Here is a 19,653-nt window from a genome sequence, read left to right on the forward strand (position 1 = left end):
ATAATGATGATGGCTTTCCTTGTCTGACATGTAATACCTCTTGAGATAACCTCTGCTTGGTATTAAAAAACCCATGTTGGGACTTCCCTGGCAGTCCAGAGATATTTTCAAACCTGGTGTTATTTTTCCCTGCCACTCAGATGGACTTCTTTGCTTCTGTATGTGTATGTGCAGGTTTGTATTTGTGTGTGTATGTTTTAAACATTAATCTAATGTTGGCAGTTTTACAAGAGCCTGCCTTTGAGCGTATGTTTGCTAGTTCATCAGAGCCTATGCATCCTGTATCTGACAACTGGGGAAACCTGATGGTGTCCAGATACAGAGCAATTCGGCCTAGAGCCTGCCCTCACAGGATGAAATACTGCTTAGGGAGAAACCAGCTTTAGGCTTGTCCCTGAGGAGCAAGGGTCTTGGCAAATCCAACAGTCTGATCCATATATTTACATGTTGAGTGAGTGGTGATCCCCACCCTCAACTTAATCTCTTTCTGTAAGAGAGAAATTCCTAATTACTTTCACATTTTCTTCCTTCAGCTCTTGTGCCATTCAGGAGTGGAAAATATGCAAGTGACCCTAGCATGCCAGGCTACTCAGAAGAATGCTTTAATGGTGGCTGTCCAGCAGGCATCCTTCTATCACACACCCCGTGGGAGCTGTCCTGCTATCAAGGTGAGCGGTAAGAGAAGCCTGAGGCATGCTACCGCTACCGTCAGGCCGCCCCATTCTCCCTCCATCCCCCTTCCCCTCCCTCACTTTGACACTCCTCCCTACTTTCTTTCTTCCCATCCTTCCATCTCCCTCCTTCCCTTTCTCCCTTTTTGACCATTTCCCCCTATCTATTTATTTTCTTTCCTTCCCTCTTCCCCTCCCTTTCTCCTTTCGTAATACATAGTAACACACGATCGGATTCTTACTGGGTCTTTTAATTTACAGAGCTTTGCTAATAATTTTAATTTTTCCGTGTGTGTAATGCTGTAATATTGACTAGCTAGAATCAACCAGCAGAAAATAGCCTGTTCCTCCACTCCTACCCTTTGTAGATAAATGATTCCATTGTTTTCTCTTTTATCATTCCTGTATATCTTTTTGCAAAAGTAAGCATACATTTGCCCTTCTTTTTGTCACAAAAGGTAACACAAAACATATTCTCTTGAACTTTTTAGTTGTTATTGAGATATAATTCACATAACATAAAATTCACCCATTTAACATATAATTCACAGGATCATACCATCATCACCACCATCTAATTCCAGAATATTTCCTCATTCTCAAAAAGAAATCCTGTATCCACTAGCAGTCAATCCACATCCCCCACTTTCCTCATCTCCTAGCAACCAGTAATCCACTTTCCGTCTCTGTAGACTTCCCTATTCTAGACATTTCATATAAATTGAATCGTACAACATATGGCCTTTTAGGTCAGAATTTTTTCACTTAGGCACAATGTTTTCAAGTTTCATCCATGTCGTAGCATGTACCAGTACTTCATTTTCTTTTTGTTTCGTTTTTTACTGATGAATAGTATTCTAGTATATGTATATACCACATTTTATTTATCCATTTATCAATTGACAGACTTTGGGTTGTTTTTACTTTTTGACTATTATAAATAATACTGCCATGAACATTTAAGTATAAGTTTTTCTAAGGACATATGTATGTTTTGAGTTTCCTAACACTTATTATTGTCTTTTTAATTTTAGCCACCCTAATAGGGTAAAATGATATCTCATTGTGGCTTTGATTTGTATTTTTCTAATTACTTATGACATGACATTGAGCATATTTCCATGTGCTTATTGGCTATTTGTATATATATATTAAAGAAATGTCTATTCAAATCCTTTGCCCTTTTATAAAGTTGGATTTTTTTGTTACTGAGTTGTAGGAGTTATTTGCATATTCTGAATACAAGTTCCTTATCAAGTATATGATTGGCAAATAGATTCTTTTATTATGAAGATCATCTTCTTACTTTCTTGATGATGTTCTTTGAAACATAAATTTTTCATTTTGATGTGTCTAATTTACCTAGTTTTCTTTTTTAACTTGTTCTTTTGGTGTTATATTAATATTTAAGAAACCATTGTTTAATCCAAAGTCACAAAAATTTACTCCTATGTTTTCTTCTAAAAGTTTTGTAGTTATAGCTCTTACTTTCAGGTCTATGATTCATTTATAGTTAATTTTTATATGTAGTATGAGATAGGGCATCCAAGTTCATTCTTTTGAGTGTAGTAATCCAGCTGTCCCAGTACCATTTGTTGAAAAGACTCATCTTTCCCCATTGAATTGTCCTGGCACCCTTAACAGAAATCAATAAACCATAAATGTAAAAGTGTATTTCTGGACTCTTAATTCTATTCCACTGGTCTATATGTTTGTTTTCATGCCAGTACCACTGTGTTTTGATCCCTGTAGAGTTGTGATAAGTTTTGAAATTAAGTACAAGTCTTCCAACTTTGTTCTTTTTCAAGATTGCTTTAGCTATTGGTCCTTTGCATTTTCACATGAATTTTAGGATCAGCTTGTCAATTTCTGAAAAAATAAAGCCATTTGGGACTTTGACAGGGATTGCATTGAACCTGTAAATCAGTTTGAATACTATTACCATCTTAACAATATTAAATCTTCTGATCCATGAACATGGAAAGTCTTTTCATTTATGTCCTCTTTAATTTCTTTCAACAATATTTTATAGTTTTCAGTGTACAGATTCTATACTTCTCTTGTTAAATTAATTCCAAAATATTTTATTATTTTTAAATTATTGTAAATGGAATTGTTAGTTTCATTTTCAGTGTTCATTATTAATTTATAGAAATACAATTGATCTTTTATTTTGCAATCTTGCTAAGCTTGTAAATTCCTTAGGATCTTCTATGTAAAAGATTATGTCTTCTGCAAATAGAGATAAATTTAACATTCTCTTTTCATTCTGGATGCCTTTTGTTACCTTTTCTTGTCCAATTGCCCTAGCTAGGCACTGTAGTACAAGGTTGAATAGAAACAGTGAGAATGGATATATTGTCTTATTCCTTATCTTAGGAGGAAAGCTTTCAATCTTTAACCATTACATATGATGTTAGCTATGAGTTTTTCTTAGATAATTTTTTTTTTACCAAGTTGAGGACATTCACTTTTATTCATAGCTTTTTGATGATTTTATCATGAAGGGGTTTTTTATTTTATCTGTATATAATACTCTAAGGCATTTTTTTCCACTTAACAGTATATCCTAGAAATCACTCTGAATTAATTCACAGAGATTTCCCCCCATTTCCAAAAACAACTTTATATAGTTCTCTCTTATGTGTATATACTTGTGAATATAATTTAGGTGCAAAATTAAATATAACTTTAGGAAGTCAACTTTCCAGATGGTCTTAAACATTCTCTAAGCCTTATGAATTCTATATTGTTGTTGTTCAGTCGCTGAGTCATATCTGACTCTTTGTGACCCCATGGACTGCAGCACTCGAGGCTTCCCTGACCTTCACTATCTCCCAGAGTTTGCTCAAACTCATGTCTGTAGAGTCAGTGATGCCATCCAACCATTTCATCTTCTCTCCTGCTTCTCCTCCTGCCCTCAGTCTTTCCCAGCATCTATATTCTTGATATATGAATCCTATACAGCTTACCACATTTTACCCCTTAGCACATTTCTCTATTTTCACTCTTTACATTAATAAAAGAGTATACATTCATAAGTATGGCAAGAGTATTCAATCTTCACTTCTACTGCCAAATACTAATTCCCATAGAAATCAAATACTGAAGTAGAAAATAGGGATAGAGTAAGTTATATTGATTTTTAAAAATTCAACCCCTCAAGTCTTAATTCAGTACATACTTTAAGTTAGGCTCATCAGATAATACTGAGGTCTGATTCATGAAGTGAAAATGGAAGTGTTTGTCACTTAGTCGTGTCCAGCTCTTTGTGATCCCATGGACTGTAGCCTGCCAGGCTTCTCTGTCCATGGAATTCTCCAGGCAAGAATACTAGAGAAATTATATCTGGTGTATAAAATGGGGACAGGCTTATAAGTGGTTTAAGTACAGGGAATAATAGAGGTTCAACGAGCTATAGGAGGAATTTTAAAAAAAGAGAGCTCACATCTGGGGAACTAGAAAGGGCAGCACAGAGTGGGGACATTTGGAAAAACTTGAAGGATGAGTGTTTTGACTGGCAGAGATGACTATGTGATCATTTTGAGTAGAGAGAAGACCTTCTGATGCTCAAGCATAGTATGAAAAGACAAATGAGTACTAGGAAAAAATGGATGCCCAGCTTGGCCCCACCTGTGGTTTTCATGCATAGTTGACATATGGAATTTTTCTTCAATTAATCTTAAGAAGAATACCAATATGTAAAACAGATATAAGTGGGGTTTTCCAGGTTGAGAGGCTTTTATGTCACTTCCTGAGATTCCTCCAGGAAGTAAGTGGTGAAAGTCACCAAATAGGAATATACAACAGGGGTGGGAAGGCATTTAGAGTAATAGCCTGAAAAGACATAGCACAAGGAGGGGTAGAGAGGCACTAGGGTTATATATATATATTTATATATATGTGAATACATGAATATATATAGTAATACATGTGAGTTTTATATATATGTGTGTGTGTATTTATATACTCTTCTACAGATGTGGGACAGGATGAAGTCTAATGATATAGTAAGGAAGAATAAATGATGGAGACATTGAGAGGGAACAAGGGAAAGGAAGGGAAAGGAAGAAGGAAGGAAGGAAAGAAACAGAGAATAAAATTGTTACTGTGTAATAAAATAAAATTGTAATACAATTGATACAGTAATAAAATTGATACAGTAATAAAATTTTTACTGTGTCCAGGCCAAAGGTGTAGAGTGTTTCAAGAAGAAATGAGTCACCAAGGAAGATGAGCAGGTGACAGATAAACACATAAATAATGTTCAACAACATTAATTATTAGAGAAATGCAATTAAAACTCCAGTGAGCAACCCCTGTATACCCACTAGAATGGCTAAAATTTAAACTATTCTGAGTCTTGGCATGACATGGAAGATCTGAAACTCATACACTGCTGATGGGAATGCAAAATGGTTACCTTGCAGAACAGCTTGGCAGTTTCTTAGAAAGTTAAACATATACTTACCATATGATTCAGCCATTTCACTCCTAGGTATTTACTTAAGAGAAATGAAAGCACATGTCCGTCCAAAGACATATGTAAATGTTTATAGCAGCTTTATTTAAAACAGCTAAGAGCTGGCAAAAATCCAAATGTCCACCACCAGGTGAATAGATAAATAAATTGTGGCATATTTTACAGTGGAATATTGCTCAGCAATACAAAGAAATAAGTTGTTGACATATACAACAATATGGATGAAGCCAAACCAAAAAAAGTATATATAACTGCATGCTTCCATTTATATAAAATTCTAGGAAATGCGTTCTAGTCTATAGTTGGAGAAAGCAGAGCAGTGGTTGCTTGAGGAAGCGGGCTGGGTAGGAGGGATGGCTATGGTCCTTATTTTTATTGCAGTAATGGTTTCACAGTTGTATAGTTATGTCCAAACTTATCTAATTTACTTTATACTTTAATTACTTATACTTTGTGTGTTGTTTACTGAATGTCAATTATACCTAAATAAAGCTATTATATTTTAGGAGGAGGAGGAAGAAGTTGAATTAAATGTAGAGAGAAGAACAAGAAGAGCAAGAATTGAAATTAGGCAATTTTACATTCTCAGAAGTTCATTGCTGACTCTGAGAGAGCTATTCTAATGGGGTTGGAGTGAAAGCCAGACTACCAGAGTAGAGAAGTAAGAGAATGATAGAAATGTAGAAGCAGAGAATATTTACAGCTTCTGTATTAGTCTGCTAGGGAAGCCATACCAAAGTAGTATTGACTGGTAGCTTAAACAACAGAAATTTATTTTTTCATAGTTCTGGAGGCTAGAAGTCCAAGATCAAGGAGGCAGCATGTCAGTTTCTAGTAACAGTTCTCTTCCTTGCAGATGGCCACATTCTCACTGTCCTCACAAGGCAGAAAGAAAGAAAGTCCTGGTGTCTCTTCTTCTTATATCAGCTTTACCAGCCCTATCAGATTAGGGTCCTGCCCTTTGACATCATCTAATCCTAATTGCCTCCCAAAGGCCCCATTTCTAAATGCCATCACATTGGGGGTTGGGGCTTCAACCTAAGAATTTATGAGGAGACAGAAACATTTAGTCCATCATAACTCTTTAAGAAGTTGGATCAGAATTTAAAAAGAAGCTTGAGGTGTAGGAGAATTAAGAATAAAATAGATGTAATCATATTTGTAGGAAGGGACTGGAAAAGAAATTGAGTCTAGAAACAAAAGATCATCATAGTTGGGTTTTTCGATGCACTGAGGGGAGTCAAGAAATTAAGGGTTCAATTTAGCAGTTTCTATTGTCTGGGCATGGTGGTAAGCTAAAGTGATGGATGAGCCTGGACTTATGGAATACGCTGAACAACCCTTGGAGATAGAGGACATTACCCATTCTTTCCAGGTGAAGAAATAGGCTGATAGGTTAAGGGACAGAGCCAAGATCACCTGCTGAGTGTCAGCACTGGGCTCTGATTACAGAGCTTGTTTTCTTTCCTCTTAGCTCACTCATATCCCTTCTAAGGCCCCTTGTGTCTTCTGAACTAGTATATTCTACTATTTTTAGGAGACTGGGATAGCCCAAGAGTCTTCAGAAAAAATCAAGATGGAAACTTTAGACTTTTTAACTCAAGATTTTTTTTCTTTTGCCTCATTTTCCTTTCCTTCAGTAATTCAGCTGTGGAAAACCTTCTTTCTTTGAAAAAGAATGGGCTTTCCTTTGAAGGCTTAATGTTTTTCTTTTAGTTAGTATTTTAGAAAAATGTAAAAGAATCCCATCTATCTGTCCTTGTATTTATCCTCAATAAATAATAGGAATATTGGAAGATACAGATTTCCCTTTTTTTCTTCCCATTCTTCCTTCCCCTCTTCCCCATCATCCCTCCACCTCTCCCTCCTTCATTAATACATTGTACAGGGCAGCATATACAGCCCACCTCCATCTGCTTAGGTTGTACCAGAATGGCGCCCTGAGATGATTCTTCAGATCTTGTACCCTGAAGTTCATCAGCTGTATTTCTTGAGAGCCCCCTATACAAAGCACTCCAACTAGCCACCTTGTAAGATGGAGAAATTTTTCTGAGAGCACTTTAGACAACTCTGTTCTGGAAATAGTCACATTTAGTGCCTCACCCTTTCGTTGTACAACATGGTATCTTTTCCATGTGCTCCCTTACTTTTTCTCTTCTCTTCTCTCCCTTCTACTCTCTCTCTCACCCCTAGGGTACCAGGCCATTTACATGTATTTGGGATCAGTTATAGCTGTTAGATAATTTTACTGTCAGTACCACAAGACTTACAAATTCAGCAAATTTAATTCACTTTGGTTTGAAATATTGTAGGAAATAAGTTCTGGTCTGAGAAATCATAGTGGCGTGGGTCCAACCAGAAGAAGAAATTCCAGAATTGTGAATGGTATAGAAGGCATGCTGTTAGCCCCAATTCCAAAAGTCTCAGATGCCCTAACTCATCCTTCAAAAAGATTCCAGGCTACCAAAAGGTACTGCATGGGGGTAGCAGTGGGGGGTTGTTTATAATAACAAAAGTATCCTCTTTTAAGTCATTTAATACAAGTATTATGGGATTGAAGGATGCCTAAACTCCCAGAGTGACCAGCATGTGTTAAAATTTTTAAGATCTTGCCTGAAAACATTGTATGAACACTAAGAAGGCTTAGCTTCTAATACGCTCCAGTCTATGAAGGAGAGTCAATGGTTCCCAATTTCAACCTCTTTTCTCTTCTCCCTCTTTTCCTTTATCTTTCTCTTCCTGTCTTCCCCTCCTTCCCTCTCTATTGTTCAAACTCCAAAGAAGGTAGAACATAAGGAAGAAGAGTATGAGCATGTCCAAGTTTTCTACTTCTGTTTTAAACAGAAAAGGACAGAACTACCCTCACTATCCTACCAAGGGTTTTTCCATTGCTTAGAATAATAGAACGGTAACTGTCAGAGAGGCAGGGCCTCTGCAGATATGTAACTGTAAACTAGGAACATCCTGTTATATCCTGATCTCGTCTCACTGTGACAAAGAAAGAGGTTTGTATTCTGTAATAATTACGAATACTCTGAACAACTGAGGCATACCAATGACACTCTAGTTTAATCCTGGCAAATTTAGAATGAAAAAGAAAATGACAGGCAAAGCTTCTCTGCTTCTCAAGATGCCATTAATCTGACGCACGGCCAGAGTTCAAGCGTCCTAAATCCACACTTCAGTGTGTGGATGGGAGATTTAAGACCAATGTGTCTAGTCAAGAGGACCCTTACCAGGCCACATCAATCCAGGGACCCCTACAGTTCAGACCAGGAAGGTACAAAGGGACACTGGGAGTACAAACACTGGGCCAAGCTATGAAGTTTGGGAGTGGGGAGGGACTGCTGGTGCATGCTTTAGGCACAGTGTGGTCCCCAACAAGGTGACACAGCAGCATGCCCAGTGAATATAAGAGGAACACTTGAAGCAGGTGAGGACCACAGAAGCAGAGTTACCTGCTCTCCTGCTGCAGTGCCCAGCGTGCAGCCCCAGGTGCTCCTGTCAGTCAGGGAGTTCTCAAGTTGTCCTCTTGTTGTATGAGCACTCATCTCCTGCCTTGGGCTCACATGTCTCTGTTCACTTGTCAGGGCTCCGGAAGCTTTCGTGTCTATTCAACTAGAAAAGGTGGGGCTGCGGGACATGATGCTGAACGCCTTCCTCCTCAGGAAACAAGCCATGGCTGACAGAATGAAAAACCTTGTGAGTATAGTAAGAAGGGCTCCCTAGAGATCTCATCAGCCTTTACATTTGAGCAAGTAAGAAATCCTTAACTTGGAACCTGTTGCTTTCAGCCTATTTGGGTAAAACCATGGAAAATATAAAGAACTGAAAATGAGAGTTCAATAAGAAATAGAAAGGAAGTCAGCTAATTGCAGTCTACTTTTAAAAATATGTACATTTTTCCAAGGGCACATTATGCTTTGTCACTTTCTAAACAGAGTTTCAGTACCTACTTGGAAACATTTCATGGTTCCTAAGTGACCCACAGGTGCTTAGAAGGTTTAGACAAGGTGAGCAAGGGCATTTGCCATCTATAATTCATCTGTTAGGTTGCTGACATAACCACTATGTTTTTCAGACACTACCACCATGTTTGCATTTAAGGGTTTTATACTAACCCAACCTAGATAGCATATTCAAAAGCAGAGACATTACTTTGCCAACAAAGGTTCGTCTAGTCAAGGCTATGGTTTTTCCTGTGGTCATGTATGGATGTGAGAGTTGGACTGTGAAGAAGGCTGAGTGCCAAAGAATTGATGCTTTTGAACTGTGGTGTTGGAGAAGACTCTTGAGAGTCCCTTGGACTGCAAGGAGATCCAACCAGTCCATTCTGAAGGAGATCAGCCCTGGGATTTCTTTGGAAGGAATGATGCTAAAGCTGAAACTCCAGTACTTTGGCCACCTCATGCGAAGAGTTGACTCATTGGAAAAGGCTCTGATGCTGGGAGGGATTGGGGGCAAGAGGAGAAGGGAATGACAGAGGATGAGATGGCTGGATGGCATCACTGACTCGATGGACGTGAGTCTCAGTGAATTCCTGGAGTTGGTGATGGACAGGGAGGCCTGGCGTGCTGCGATTCATGGGGTCACAAAGAGTCGGACACAACTGAGTGACTGATCTGATCTGATCTGATCTGAACCTTTGGAAAATCCATGGATGGAGGAGCCTGGTAGGCTGCAGTCCATGGGGTTGCTAAGAGTCAGACATGACTGAGCGACTTCACTTTCATTTTTCACTTTCATGCATTGGAGAAGGAAATGGCAACCACTCCAGTGTTCTTGCCTGGAGAATCCCAGGGATGAGGAAGCCTGGTGGGTTGCTGTCTATGGGGTCACACAGAGTCAGACACGACTGAAGCAACTTAGCAGCAGCAGCAGCAACCTTTGGGGTGCCATTTCCTTCTCCATAAAATTTAAACCGTTAGTCAATTAAAAGTGTTGCTTAATTTTATGAATATCATTTCATTATTCATTACTTTTTTGATGAGGGAGTCCTTAGGCTAATATATAGTTATTTGGGAATAAAATGATGAGGTTTATAATCTCTAGGCTTTGTTCTTTTATTACTGAAAAGGAAGGACTTCAATTTACCTAATTCAGTTCTACAAATGCCAGGGCTTCTAGATTACTGCTCAGCAATGATGTGGGCAAACGACTCCTTCTGATACATACTTAAGTAAATTACTTTGATACATAAATTACTCTTTATAATATTAAAAAAATACTGACCAAGTGAAAATGTATTAGCTCATTAACTGCCCTTCAGGAATATCCAATGCCTATCAGATTAGAAAGGATTCAGGCAAGATAATTGTCAGTTTTGTCAAGGTCTGGGATTTTAGCCTACTTATAAGCTAAGAAGGTAGCCTGTTACTGCTCTGCGTGGGCTGATAGAGAACACTAGACTCAGGTCAGAGAAAAACGACTTTGTTACTTACAGCAGAGCCAGCATCATGAGCCTCACGTTTGTGTCGTTTCCCTTTGCCTCCCAAGTCCCAGGGGCAACATGGAGGAGCCGAGATTGTACACAGTTTTGTGTCAGAGTTGAAGAATACTGAGTTTAGGAATCTACCTCTATTATAGCAAACTTGCTCTATTTCATGGAGGGAGACAATTACCTCATTCCTCCAGACTGCTCTCTGCGAACATAACCCTGAGAAATGGTTCAGGTAAAGAATAGTCAGGGCGTTGAATTCTTGGTGTACTCACAAGATGTGCAGGAGTAGAAAAGACCCACAGGGGGAGTACCTCCCAGTAGGTTGACCTTCAGAAAGAACATCTCAACTGTGTGACCTACTCCCACTTTAAGTTGACTATAAGTTTGTACACATGTATTAGCTTGGGGAATTCTTATAGCCAATTGTCTAATAGGAAAGCTATCATTCTCTTTTATCACAGGATGAAATTGGGAAAGTCAAGAGAGATGTTATAGTTGAATATTGCCAGAAGTGAGTATAATATATGTAAACTATACATTCTGATTTCTGACTCTGAACTCAATAAACAGCAGTATTATATAGAAATCTGGACAATTAGTTAGCTGGTTTGTGTTTAAATAAGCCTATTTAACAGTCCTATTGTTGTTGTTCAGACGCTAAGTCATGTCCAACTCTTTGCAACCCTATGGACTGCAGCACAGTCCTTCACCAAGCCTCCCTGTCCTTCACCATCTCCTAGAGTTTACTTAAACTCATGTCCATTGAGTCGGTGATGCCATCCAACCATCTCATTCTCTGTTGTCCCCATCTACTCCTGCCCTCAGTCTTTCCCAGCATCAGGGTGTTTTCCAATGAGTCAGCTCTTTGCATCAGGTGGCCAAAGTATTGGAGTTTCAGCTTCAGCATCAGTCCTTCTGATTAATATTCAGAGTTGATTTCCTTTAGGATTGACTGGTTTGATCTCTATACTGTCCAAGGAACTCTCAAGAGTCTTCTCCAGTACCACAATTCAAAAGCATCGACTCTTCAGTGCTTATCCCCCTTTATATCAAACTCTTACATCCATATATGACTACTGAAAAAACCACAGTTTTGACTAGACAGACCTTTGTCAGCAAAGTGATGTCTCTGCTTTTTAATACACTGTCTAGTTTGGTCATAGCTTTTCTTTCAAGGAGCAAGCATCTTTTAATTTCATGGCTGCAGTCACCATCTGCAGTGATTTTGGAGCCCAAGAAAATTGTCTGTTACTCTTTCCACTGTTTCCCCATGTATTTGCCATGAAGTGATGGGACCAGATGCCATGATCTTAGTTTTTTGAATGTTGAGCTTTAAGCCAGCTTTTTCACTCTTCTCTTTCACCTTTATCAAGAGGCTCTTTCTGCCATTAAGGTGGTATCATCTGCATATCTGAGGTTATTGATATTTCTCCCAGCAATCTTGATTCCAGCTTGAGCTTCATTCAGCCTGGCATTTCTCATGATGTACTCTGCACATAAGTTAAATAAGCAGGGTGACAATGTACAGCCTTGAAATACTGCTTTCCCAGTTTTGAGACAGTCTGTTCCAAGTCTAGTTCTAACTGTTACTTCTTGACCTGCATACAGGTTTCTCAGGAGGCAGGTAAGGTAGTTTGGTATTCCCATCTCCTTAAGAATTTTCCACAGTTTGTTGTGATCCACACAGTCAAAGCTTTGGCATAGTCAGTAAAGCAGAAGTAGATGTTTTTCTGGAACTCTCTTGTTTTTTTGATGATCCAGTGGATGTTGACAAGTTGGTCTCTGGTTCCTCTGCATTTTCTAAATCCAGCTTGTACATCTGGAAGTTCTTGGTTCACATACTGTTGAAGCCTAGCTTGAAGGATTTTGAGCATTATTTTGCTAGCATGAGAAATGAGTGTAATTGTGTGGTAGTTTGAACATTCTTTGGCATTGCCCTTCTTTGGGATTGGATTGAAAACTGACCTTTTCCAGTCCTGTGGCCACTGCTGAGTTTTCCAAATTTGCTGTCATATTGAGTGCAGCATTTAACAGCATCATCTTTTAGAATTTGAAATAGCTTAGCTGGAATTCTATCACCTCCACTATTTTTTTCATAGTAATGTTTCCTGGATGAAAGCAAATTGAACTGTCCTCTGACACACAGAGGAAGCAGCATCAGAAATGACAGATAAGAGGCACTTGGAAGAGGTTCATACGTTTGTGTTCAGGCAATAGTAATCTGACCAAGTCAGAAGTTTCTTCTTGACAGAAGTCCTCTATTCTCTTTGAAAAATCTCCAGGGATTTAGCGAACTTCTGTGAGAGATTGAACAACTTGAATTCACCTCTGCACATTATCTCTTCTTCTGACTTTTCAGGTTCAACTGCCATATGTCTCACTATGCTCTTCAGGGGCAGATCATAGCATACTGCAACAGCCTGAGAGCCCTACTGGACGATTTCCCTACTATCAGAGATAGTTTTTTCATGGTGGGACAACGACAAGAAAAGGAGGAGTTGAGGGACTCCAATGATGGCCTCAAGAATGACCCCAGGTGTGGAATTTTCTTTCGAGCTTGTTTTTTCCCCATCCCCTCCCCACTCCTCCCAGGGGAGAGGTTTATTAAGTTTGGCGTTTAACCTTGATTTTCTGTCCAGAAGGGCAAAAGAAAGAGTTAATACTCTAAGAATAAGAGTATCTTTGTATTTGAATACAGAAGGAGTTCTTTGTTTATGGGCTGTATGACTGCTTTTTCAATCTATGAAGTTTTGTTTTGTCCTGGAGTACCCAGAAATTTTCATCAGTCATACCCTTTTACATAAGCCAGAATCTAAAATAAGCAAACAAATAAGTAGACGTAATCTAGAACTGTTGTAGCTTTAAATATTTTACTCAGTGGAGTAGAAGAAATATTCAGGAAAAAAAAAACTATACTTCAGTGCTTTGGGTAAATCAGTGTCCTTCTGCACTTCTCTGATAGAGAAATATATATATATATATCAGTCAGTTCAGTTCAGTCGCTCAGTCGTGTCCGACTCTTTGCGACCCCATGAATCACAGCACACCAGGCCTCCCTGTCCATCACCAACTCCCAGAGTTCACTCAGACTCACGTCCATCGAGTCAGTGATGCCATCCAGCCATCTCATCCTCTGTTGTCCCCTTCTCCTCCTGCCCCCAATCCCTCCCAGCGTCAGAGCCTTTTCCAATGAGTCAACTCTTCGCATGAGGTGGCCAAAGTACTGGAGTTTCAGCTTTAGCGTCATTCCTTCCAAAGAAATCCTAGGGCTGATCTCCTTCAGAATGGACTGGTTGGATCTCCTTGCAGTCCAAGGGACTCTCAAGAGTCTTCTCCAACACGACAGTTCAAAAGCATCAATTTGGTGCTCAGCTTTCTTCACAGTCCAACTCTCACATCCATACATGACCACTGGAAAAATCATAGCCTTGACTAGACGGACCTTATATATATGCATAAAATGATATTAAGTGATAAGAATGGAGCTGCTTCTATTTTTCCTTAGCATGCCTTATCTAGTTTTCCAAATGTTCTTAATTCAGCCTACCTAGAGTTCACTCACTTGGATGGAGGAGTTGGCATACATTTGTTGTAAGTGACCACATTTCCTTTAAGGAAAAGAAGGGGTTGTTACATAGTTACATAGCCTCCAAGACCAAGCAGAAACACCCTATAGGGTAAAGTTGCCTCCCTCCTTACTCTTTCCCTTATGGCATGGCACAGAATTTAGTGCTGAGTAAGGGTAATACTTAATAAATATTACCACAGAACAGAAAGATAGAAGGGAATTAAAAGACCACTTGTATCAGACAACTCTTTTGCTCCCTAATTATTCATGGATTATTCAACCATTGTTTGTTCAGTGCTTACTTAGTATCAAGCACTTTGCTATGTATACTGGAGTTGCAAAGGTAAATATGTCATTGACTCTGGTCAAGATTAGCTAAAGATGGAGGGACAGAGTTGAGGAATGAGGGTCATGGATAGAGGTTCTTGCCCTATTCCTAAAATAAGGAGTTGGGTTATATTAAGAATAAGAAATATTTTATTTTAAATGTAGATTCCAATAAAGTATTCAGATCAGATCAGATCAGTCGCTCAGTCGTGTCCGATTCTTTGCGACCCCATGAATCGCAGCACACCAGGCCTCCCTGTCCATCACCAACTCCTGGAGTTCACTCAGACTCACGTCCATCGAGTCGGTGATGCCATCCAGCCATCTCATCCTCTGTCGTCCCCTTCTCCTCTTGCCCCCAATCCCTCCCAGCATCGGAGTCTTTTCCAATGAGTCAACTCTTCGCATGAGGTGGCAGTGTCCTGCTAAGGATTCTAAGACACCCCAAGCTTATGAGATTGTTGTGATTGATTGGCAATGACCATGGTCAAGGAAAGGGAGAAAGGAGGCCTCCCTGCTTGTGTTTGCCATCTCCTTGACTAGAAGAGTCCCATATATTCTGTAGGTTTAAAATTCTAAGATGCTACTTAATCCTTAAAGAGCTGAAACATACTGTTTAGTTTTAGCAGAGACACCCTGCCCCTGAACCAGAACCTAAATAGAAGAGGGGCCAGGGGAAGCTCTCCTGCAAAGAAGGATGCCCCTTGAGGGCTCTGTGGCCTTCATGGCTCTAGAGGAGACTGGAGTCTGGAGACTAGGCTGACGCTTGGCCATACTCCCAGGAGCAAGGAGTAGTGGTGTTGGCTGATGGGTGATTGAAGAAGGGACAAAGAGAGAGGACACCAATACTCAAGCCCTTACTGTGTGACAGGCAGATCCACCACTCTCCCACACAGCTGCTTTATGAATAAGAATGTGCTGTTTCCTCTGGGCAGGGGTAGTCCCATGCTAGGGTGCAGAGTTTGGCGAGTCAAGTATAGGCTGGATTTTAGCTACTGCTGGTTGCCTCAGGGCACAAACTGAACAATGGCACACGGTAGCCCTGGTGCCAAAAGCTGTATAGCAATGAATTAAACATGGTTCCCGCCCTTCAGGCAAGGGGAAATAGACAATGACCAAACATTGTGATAAAAAATAAAATTAAAGTATAATGAAAGAACTCACCAGGAAATATTCAGTATTATCTGAAGGATCAGGGAGGTGGGGATGAAGAACTAGATGGGCTTCAGGGAAGGGGGTACACTAAACCTGGGTCTTGAAAAGACTAGCGTTTCAGGTGGACAAGGAAAGAAATTCAGTTCAAGCTGGAAGACCCATATAGATATGAGACAGCATATCTCATGATATGAGACAACCATGTGGACCTCCCCATGGCTCCTGTTCCAGTGTATGTGAGAATGAGTTGGGAAAGCAGAATAGATAGTGCAACGGGCAAGATCCAGAAGTCTGCTCTTTGTCCTTCAACAAACAGGCTTCCTTGGTAGCTCAGATGGTAAAGCATCTGCCTGCAGTGCAGGAGACCTAGGTTCAATCCCTGGGTCAGGAAGATCCCCTGGAGATGGAAATGGCAACCCACTGCAGTATTCTTGCTTGGAGAATTCTGTGGACAGTGGAGCCTGGTGGGCTACAGCCCATGGGCTCGCAAAGAGTTGAACATGACTGAGTAACTAACACTTTCACTTTCAAACAGGGAGAAGGGGGGCAAGATGATTGTTGGTGACCATTTAGGAACCTACTGAAACTGTGCAGACAAGAGATGTTTAGGGAGGTTAAATCAGCGAGGTGCTGGGTTTAATGCAGAACTGAATGAGGAGAAGGAAGAGGAATCTAGGATGTTACCCAAAGTCTCTGGCTTGTGAATAAAAAGATGGTAGTCTTGCTGTTGTTTAATGGGTACAGAATTTCAGTTTTGGAAGATGGAAAAAAATTTTTTTCTGGAGATAAATGGTGGCAGGTTGCACAACAGTGTAAATGGACTTAATCCACTGAAATGTGCACTTAAAAACAGTTAAAATGGTAATTTTATGTTATGTATATTTTATCACATTTTTTTAATGGGGGGAAAAAAAGAATGGTCATGCCATTAAGAGGAGAGATGTGGAGGGGGAGATAATGAATTACAGCTCAGAGGCACCAGCTATGAACTTCTTTCCTTGGTCTCCCAACAAGTCTCAGACTCCTCTTATTCTAGATGTTCTCCACTTTCACATACTTCCATTCCTCCACACATCCATCACAGCATCATGCTTGCAAATCTAGCTGCCTCTGGAATGTAAGATCCTTGAGGGCAGAGCCTATCTTCACTTCATACCCTGGGTGTGTACCTCTGCCTTGGACCTTGATTTGAAAGAGAGGATGGGGAGGGGGAAATGAGCCCTCAGGAAGTGGAGGCAGTTCCAGCCCCTTTGATTCAATTATGAAATAATAGACCATGTCATCAACTGCTGCTAGGAATCTGGTATGAGGCTTAAGGAAGATTTGGAGTTACTGAAAAAAGGAAGTGGACATGAGAGCTGATCAAAGGGAAGAAAACCAATTTTTCTTGGCGTGACACAGCTCAGACTGGAAACCTTTTATTTGTTGCATCAATAAATTTAGCGGTGTGATTTCCTCCAGCTGTGCTCAGCAACATGCGACTAGAAGCAGAAAGCAGACTAGCTAGAGGGATCCAGAGTTGGAGTTTTGCTAGATGGATGGGCTGTAAGTACAAAGAAGTAAAGAATTGAAGGTGCTGGTGGGAGTGTAGTTCACGTGATCAGCTGTGCTCATTGTTGATTGTTGTGTTTCTTTGGAGCACCTTTGAACAAATAACAGAGATAGGACGAGATTAAGCTGGTTTTGATCTGCTCCGGGACAGGACACTTTCAAACTCTGGTGGGGCTTCCCTAGTAGCTCAGATGGTAAAGAATCCACCTGCAATGCAGGAGATATGGGTTTGATCCCTGTTCAGCACGATCCCCTGGAGAAGGAAATGGCAACCCACTCCAGTACTCTTTCTTGCCTGGAGAATTCTATGGACGGAGAAGCCTGGTGGGCTACAGTCCATGGGATTGCAAAGAGTAGGACACGACTGTGTGACTAACTTTAACTTTCAGGACAGGATAGTCTGACTTTTTGGTGGCTGAAATAAGAGAAGTTCTCCAAGCTAACACCACCATACTTTGTTTCTGAACTTCAAATTACCTGTTTAAAATCCTGAGACTTGAGACTAACCCAAGTAGAGTTTAAAAAATTTTAAGTTTCATATTCAAAATGTTTGATATGGAAAACATTAGACCTCAGTTAAAATGAATTACATTTTATTTTAGGAAATGAAATGGGTCATCTGAATTTCTCCTAAGGACCCAGAAATAATGACAATCAAAAACTGCCTCAATGATTTCCAAAATGCTCTCTAGAAGGTGAAACCCTCCCATTGAGAGTCCTTGCTATAGACAATGGAGTGTGAATGGAAACTGCGCACAAGAGAGCTATGGGGTCAGTAGGACCTGAGGGGTAAAGAAGGAAGCATCTAAAAACCCTGGGTTCGGGTTTTGAGGACTTGGAGGTTATGGTTCTCTTAACACAGGACGAAGCCCAGGATCGGGGTGGGGGTGGGGGTGAGGAGTTCAGTTCTTGCCTTTTTTGACTGAGGTGGTCTGAGTCACTGCCAGCCAAGGTGGAACAAGTTGGGACTAAGGAACTATGTAAGGGCGTCTGAGGAACTGGCCATGTTCTATACCCCAGGCCAGGTAGTAGGTAACTGGGTTGTGTGAATCCTTAAACCAGACATATATGAATTATGTTTGTAACCAAAAAACTGCTATACTGGTGCCTAAGAAATGATAAAGTATTGAGTTGGCCAAAAACTTCAATTAAGTTTTTGTAACATCTTATGGGTAAACCTGAAACAACTTTTTGGCCAACCCAATATCTGAAGAGGGGCTTCCCAGGTGGCAGCTAGTGGTAAAGAACCCTCTTACCAATGCAGGAGACTTAAGAGATGTGGGTTTGATCCCTGGGTTGGGAAGATCCCCTGGAAGAGGGCATGGCAACCCACTCCAGCATTCTTGCCTGGAGAATCCCATGGACACTGGAGCCTGGCAGGCTACAGTCCATGGGGTCTCAAAGAGTCTGACACAACTGAAGTGACTTAGCACAATATAGGAAGGAGGAAGGAAAAGAGGGCCTGAGTCTGGAGAACTTGACAGGAATCTGGCAGGGAAGGAAGGAAAACAGAGGCTGGTCTCTGGAGCCTGAATTCTAGAACTGGACAAATCTGTGCTTAAATCTCAACTTCTTCTTTTACGAGTTGGTTAGGCAAGATCTTTGTAACCTGGTCGGTCAGTCAGTCAGTCAGTACAGTCGCTCAGTCGTGTCCAACTTTTTGTGACCCCATGGACTGCGGCATGCCAGGCCTCCCTGTCCATCACCAACTCCAGGAGTTTACTCAAACTCATGTCCATTGAGTCGGTGATGCCATCCAACCATCTCATCCTCTAACCTGATAGGGCCTCCATTTTCTCCTCTGTGAACCAGGAACAGCATAGGAATGTCCCAAGTTTGTCATAAGAATTAAGTGAGAAAATTATCACCCCCAGTATGGTGTCAGTGTTGTGGCCACACGTTCTGGGAAACAAACTCACTCAGAAGGACAATGCAGATAGTGGAGTGCAGTTTATTACACTGGCTGGCCCAAGGCAGAGTCTCCTCTTAGCCTAGGACCCCAACCAGTTTTTGTGAAAACCTTATATACCCCTAGGTGTACGTGCCCAAACCCACCTCCCTAAATTCCCTGAAACTAGTCTGAACAAAGGAAAAGAAAGATACAGTCAAAGATAACCCATGATTCATATGCCTTAGGCCTAGGTAGTTAACAGTGGACAATTATCAATAGGCCTGTGCTCATACCCCAATAAGCATAATAGAATTCATGATTCTATTTGGTTACACAGATAATTAGGGTATTCTTTTAGGGTACGGAGAGTCTAGGTATGAGCCCTGGGGCTCTTCCATCCAGGGGTCTGGTTTTCCAGTTGGTATGTGGTTTCCATAGATACTGGGCATATAGATCAGAGTCCATAGTCCAGCCCAAGATGGAGTCCTGCTTTCTGGCCTGTTCTGTCTGTTGCCTCCTTCAGTTCAGTCGCTCAGTCGTGTCCGGCTCTTTGCGACCCCATGAATC

The 19,653-nt window shown here is 40.6% G+C and overlaps 1 protein-coding gene across 2 annotated transcripts in view; it reads left to right on the forward strand.

Annotated features, from left to right (window-relative positions):
• The window catches only part of LOC123464615, a 57,535-nt gene that overhangs the window by 20,760 nt on the left and 17,122 nt on the right, over positions 1-19,653 (forward strand). Inside the window, exons 9-13 of one of the 2 annotated variants that reach the window (XM_045161966.1) lie at positions 534-668; positions 7,467-7,624; positions 8,745-8,856; positions 11,056-11,105; positions 12,954-13,130. In XM_045161966.1, coding sequence (XP_045017901.1) covers positions 534-668; positions 7,467-7,624; positions 8,745-8,856; positions 11,056-11,105; positions 12,954-13,130 — 632 coding nt within the window. The remainder of the gene's footprint in view (positions 1-533; positions 669-7,466; positions 7,625-8,744; positions 8,857-11,055; positions 11,106-12,953; positions 13,131-19,653) is intronic. The other variant, XM_045161967.1, reaches the window with a different exon arrangement.

Source organism: Bubalus bubalis, chromosome 10 (assembly GCF_019923935.1).
Source record: "Bubalus bubalis isolate 160015118507 breed Murrah chromosome 10, NDDB_SH_1, whole genome shotgun sequence".
Taxonomy (NCBI): Eukaryota; Metazoa; Chordata; class Mammalia; order Artiodactyla; family Bovidae; genus Bubalus; species Bubalus bubalis.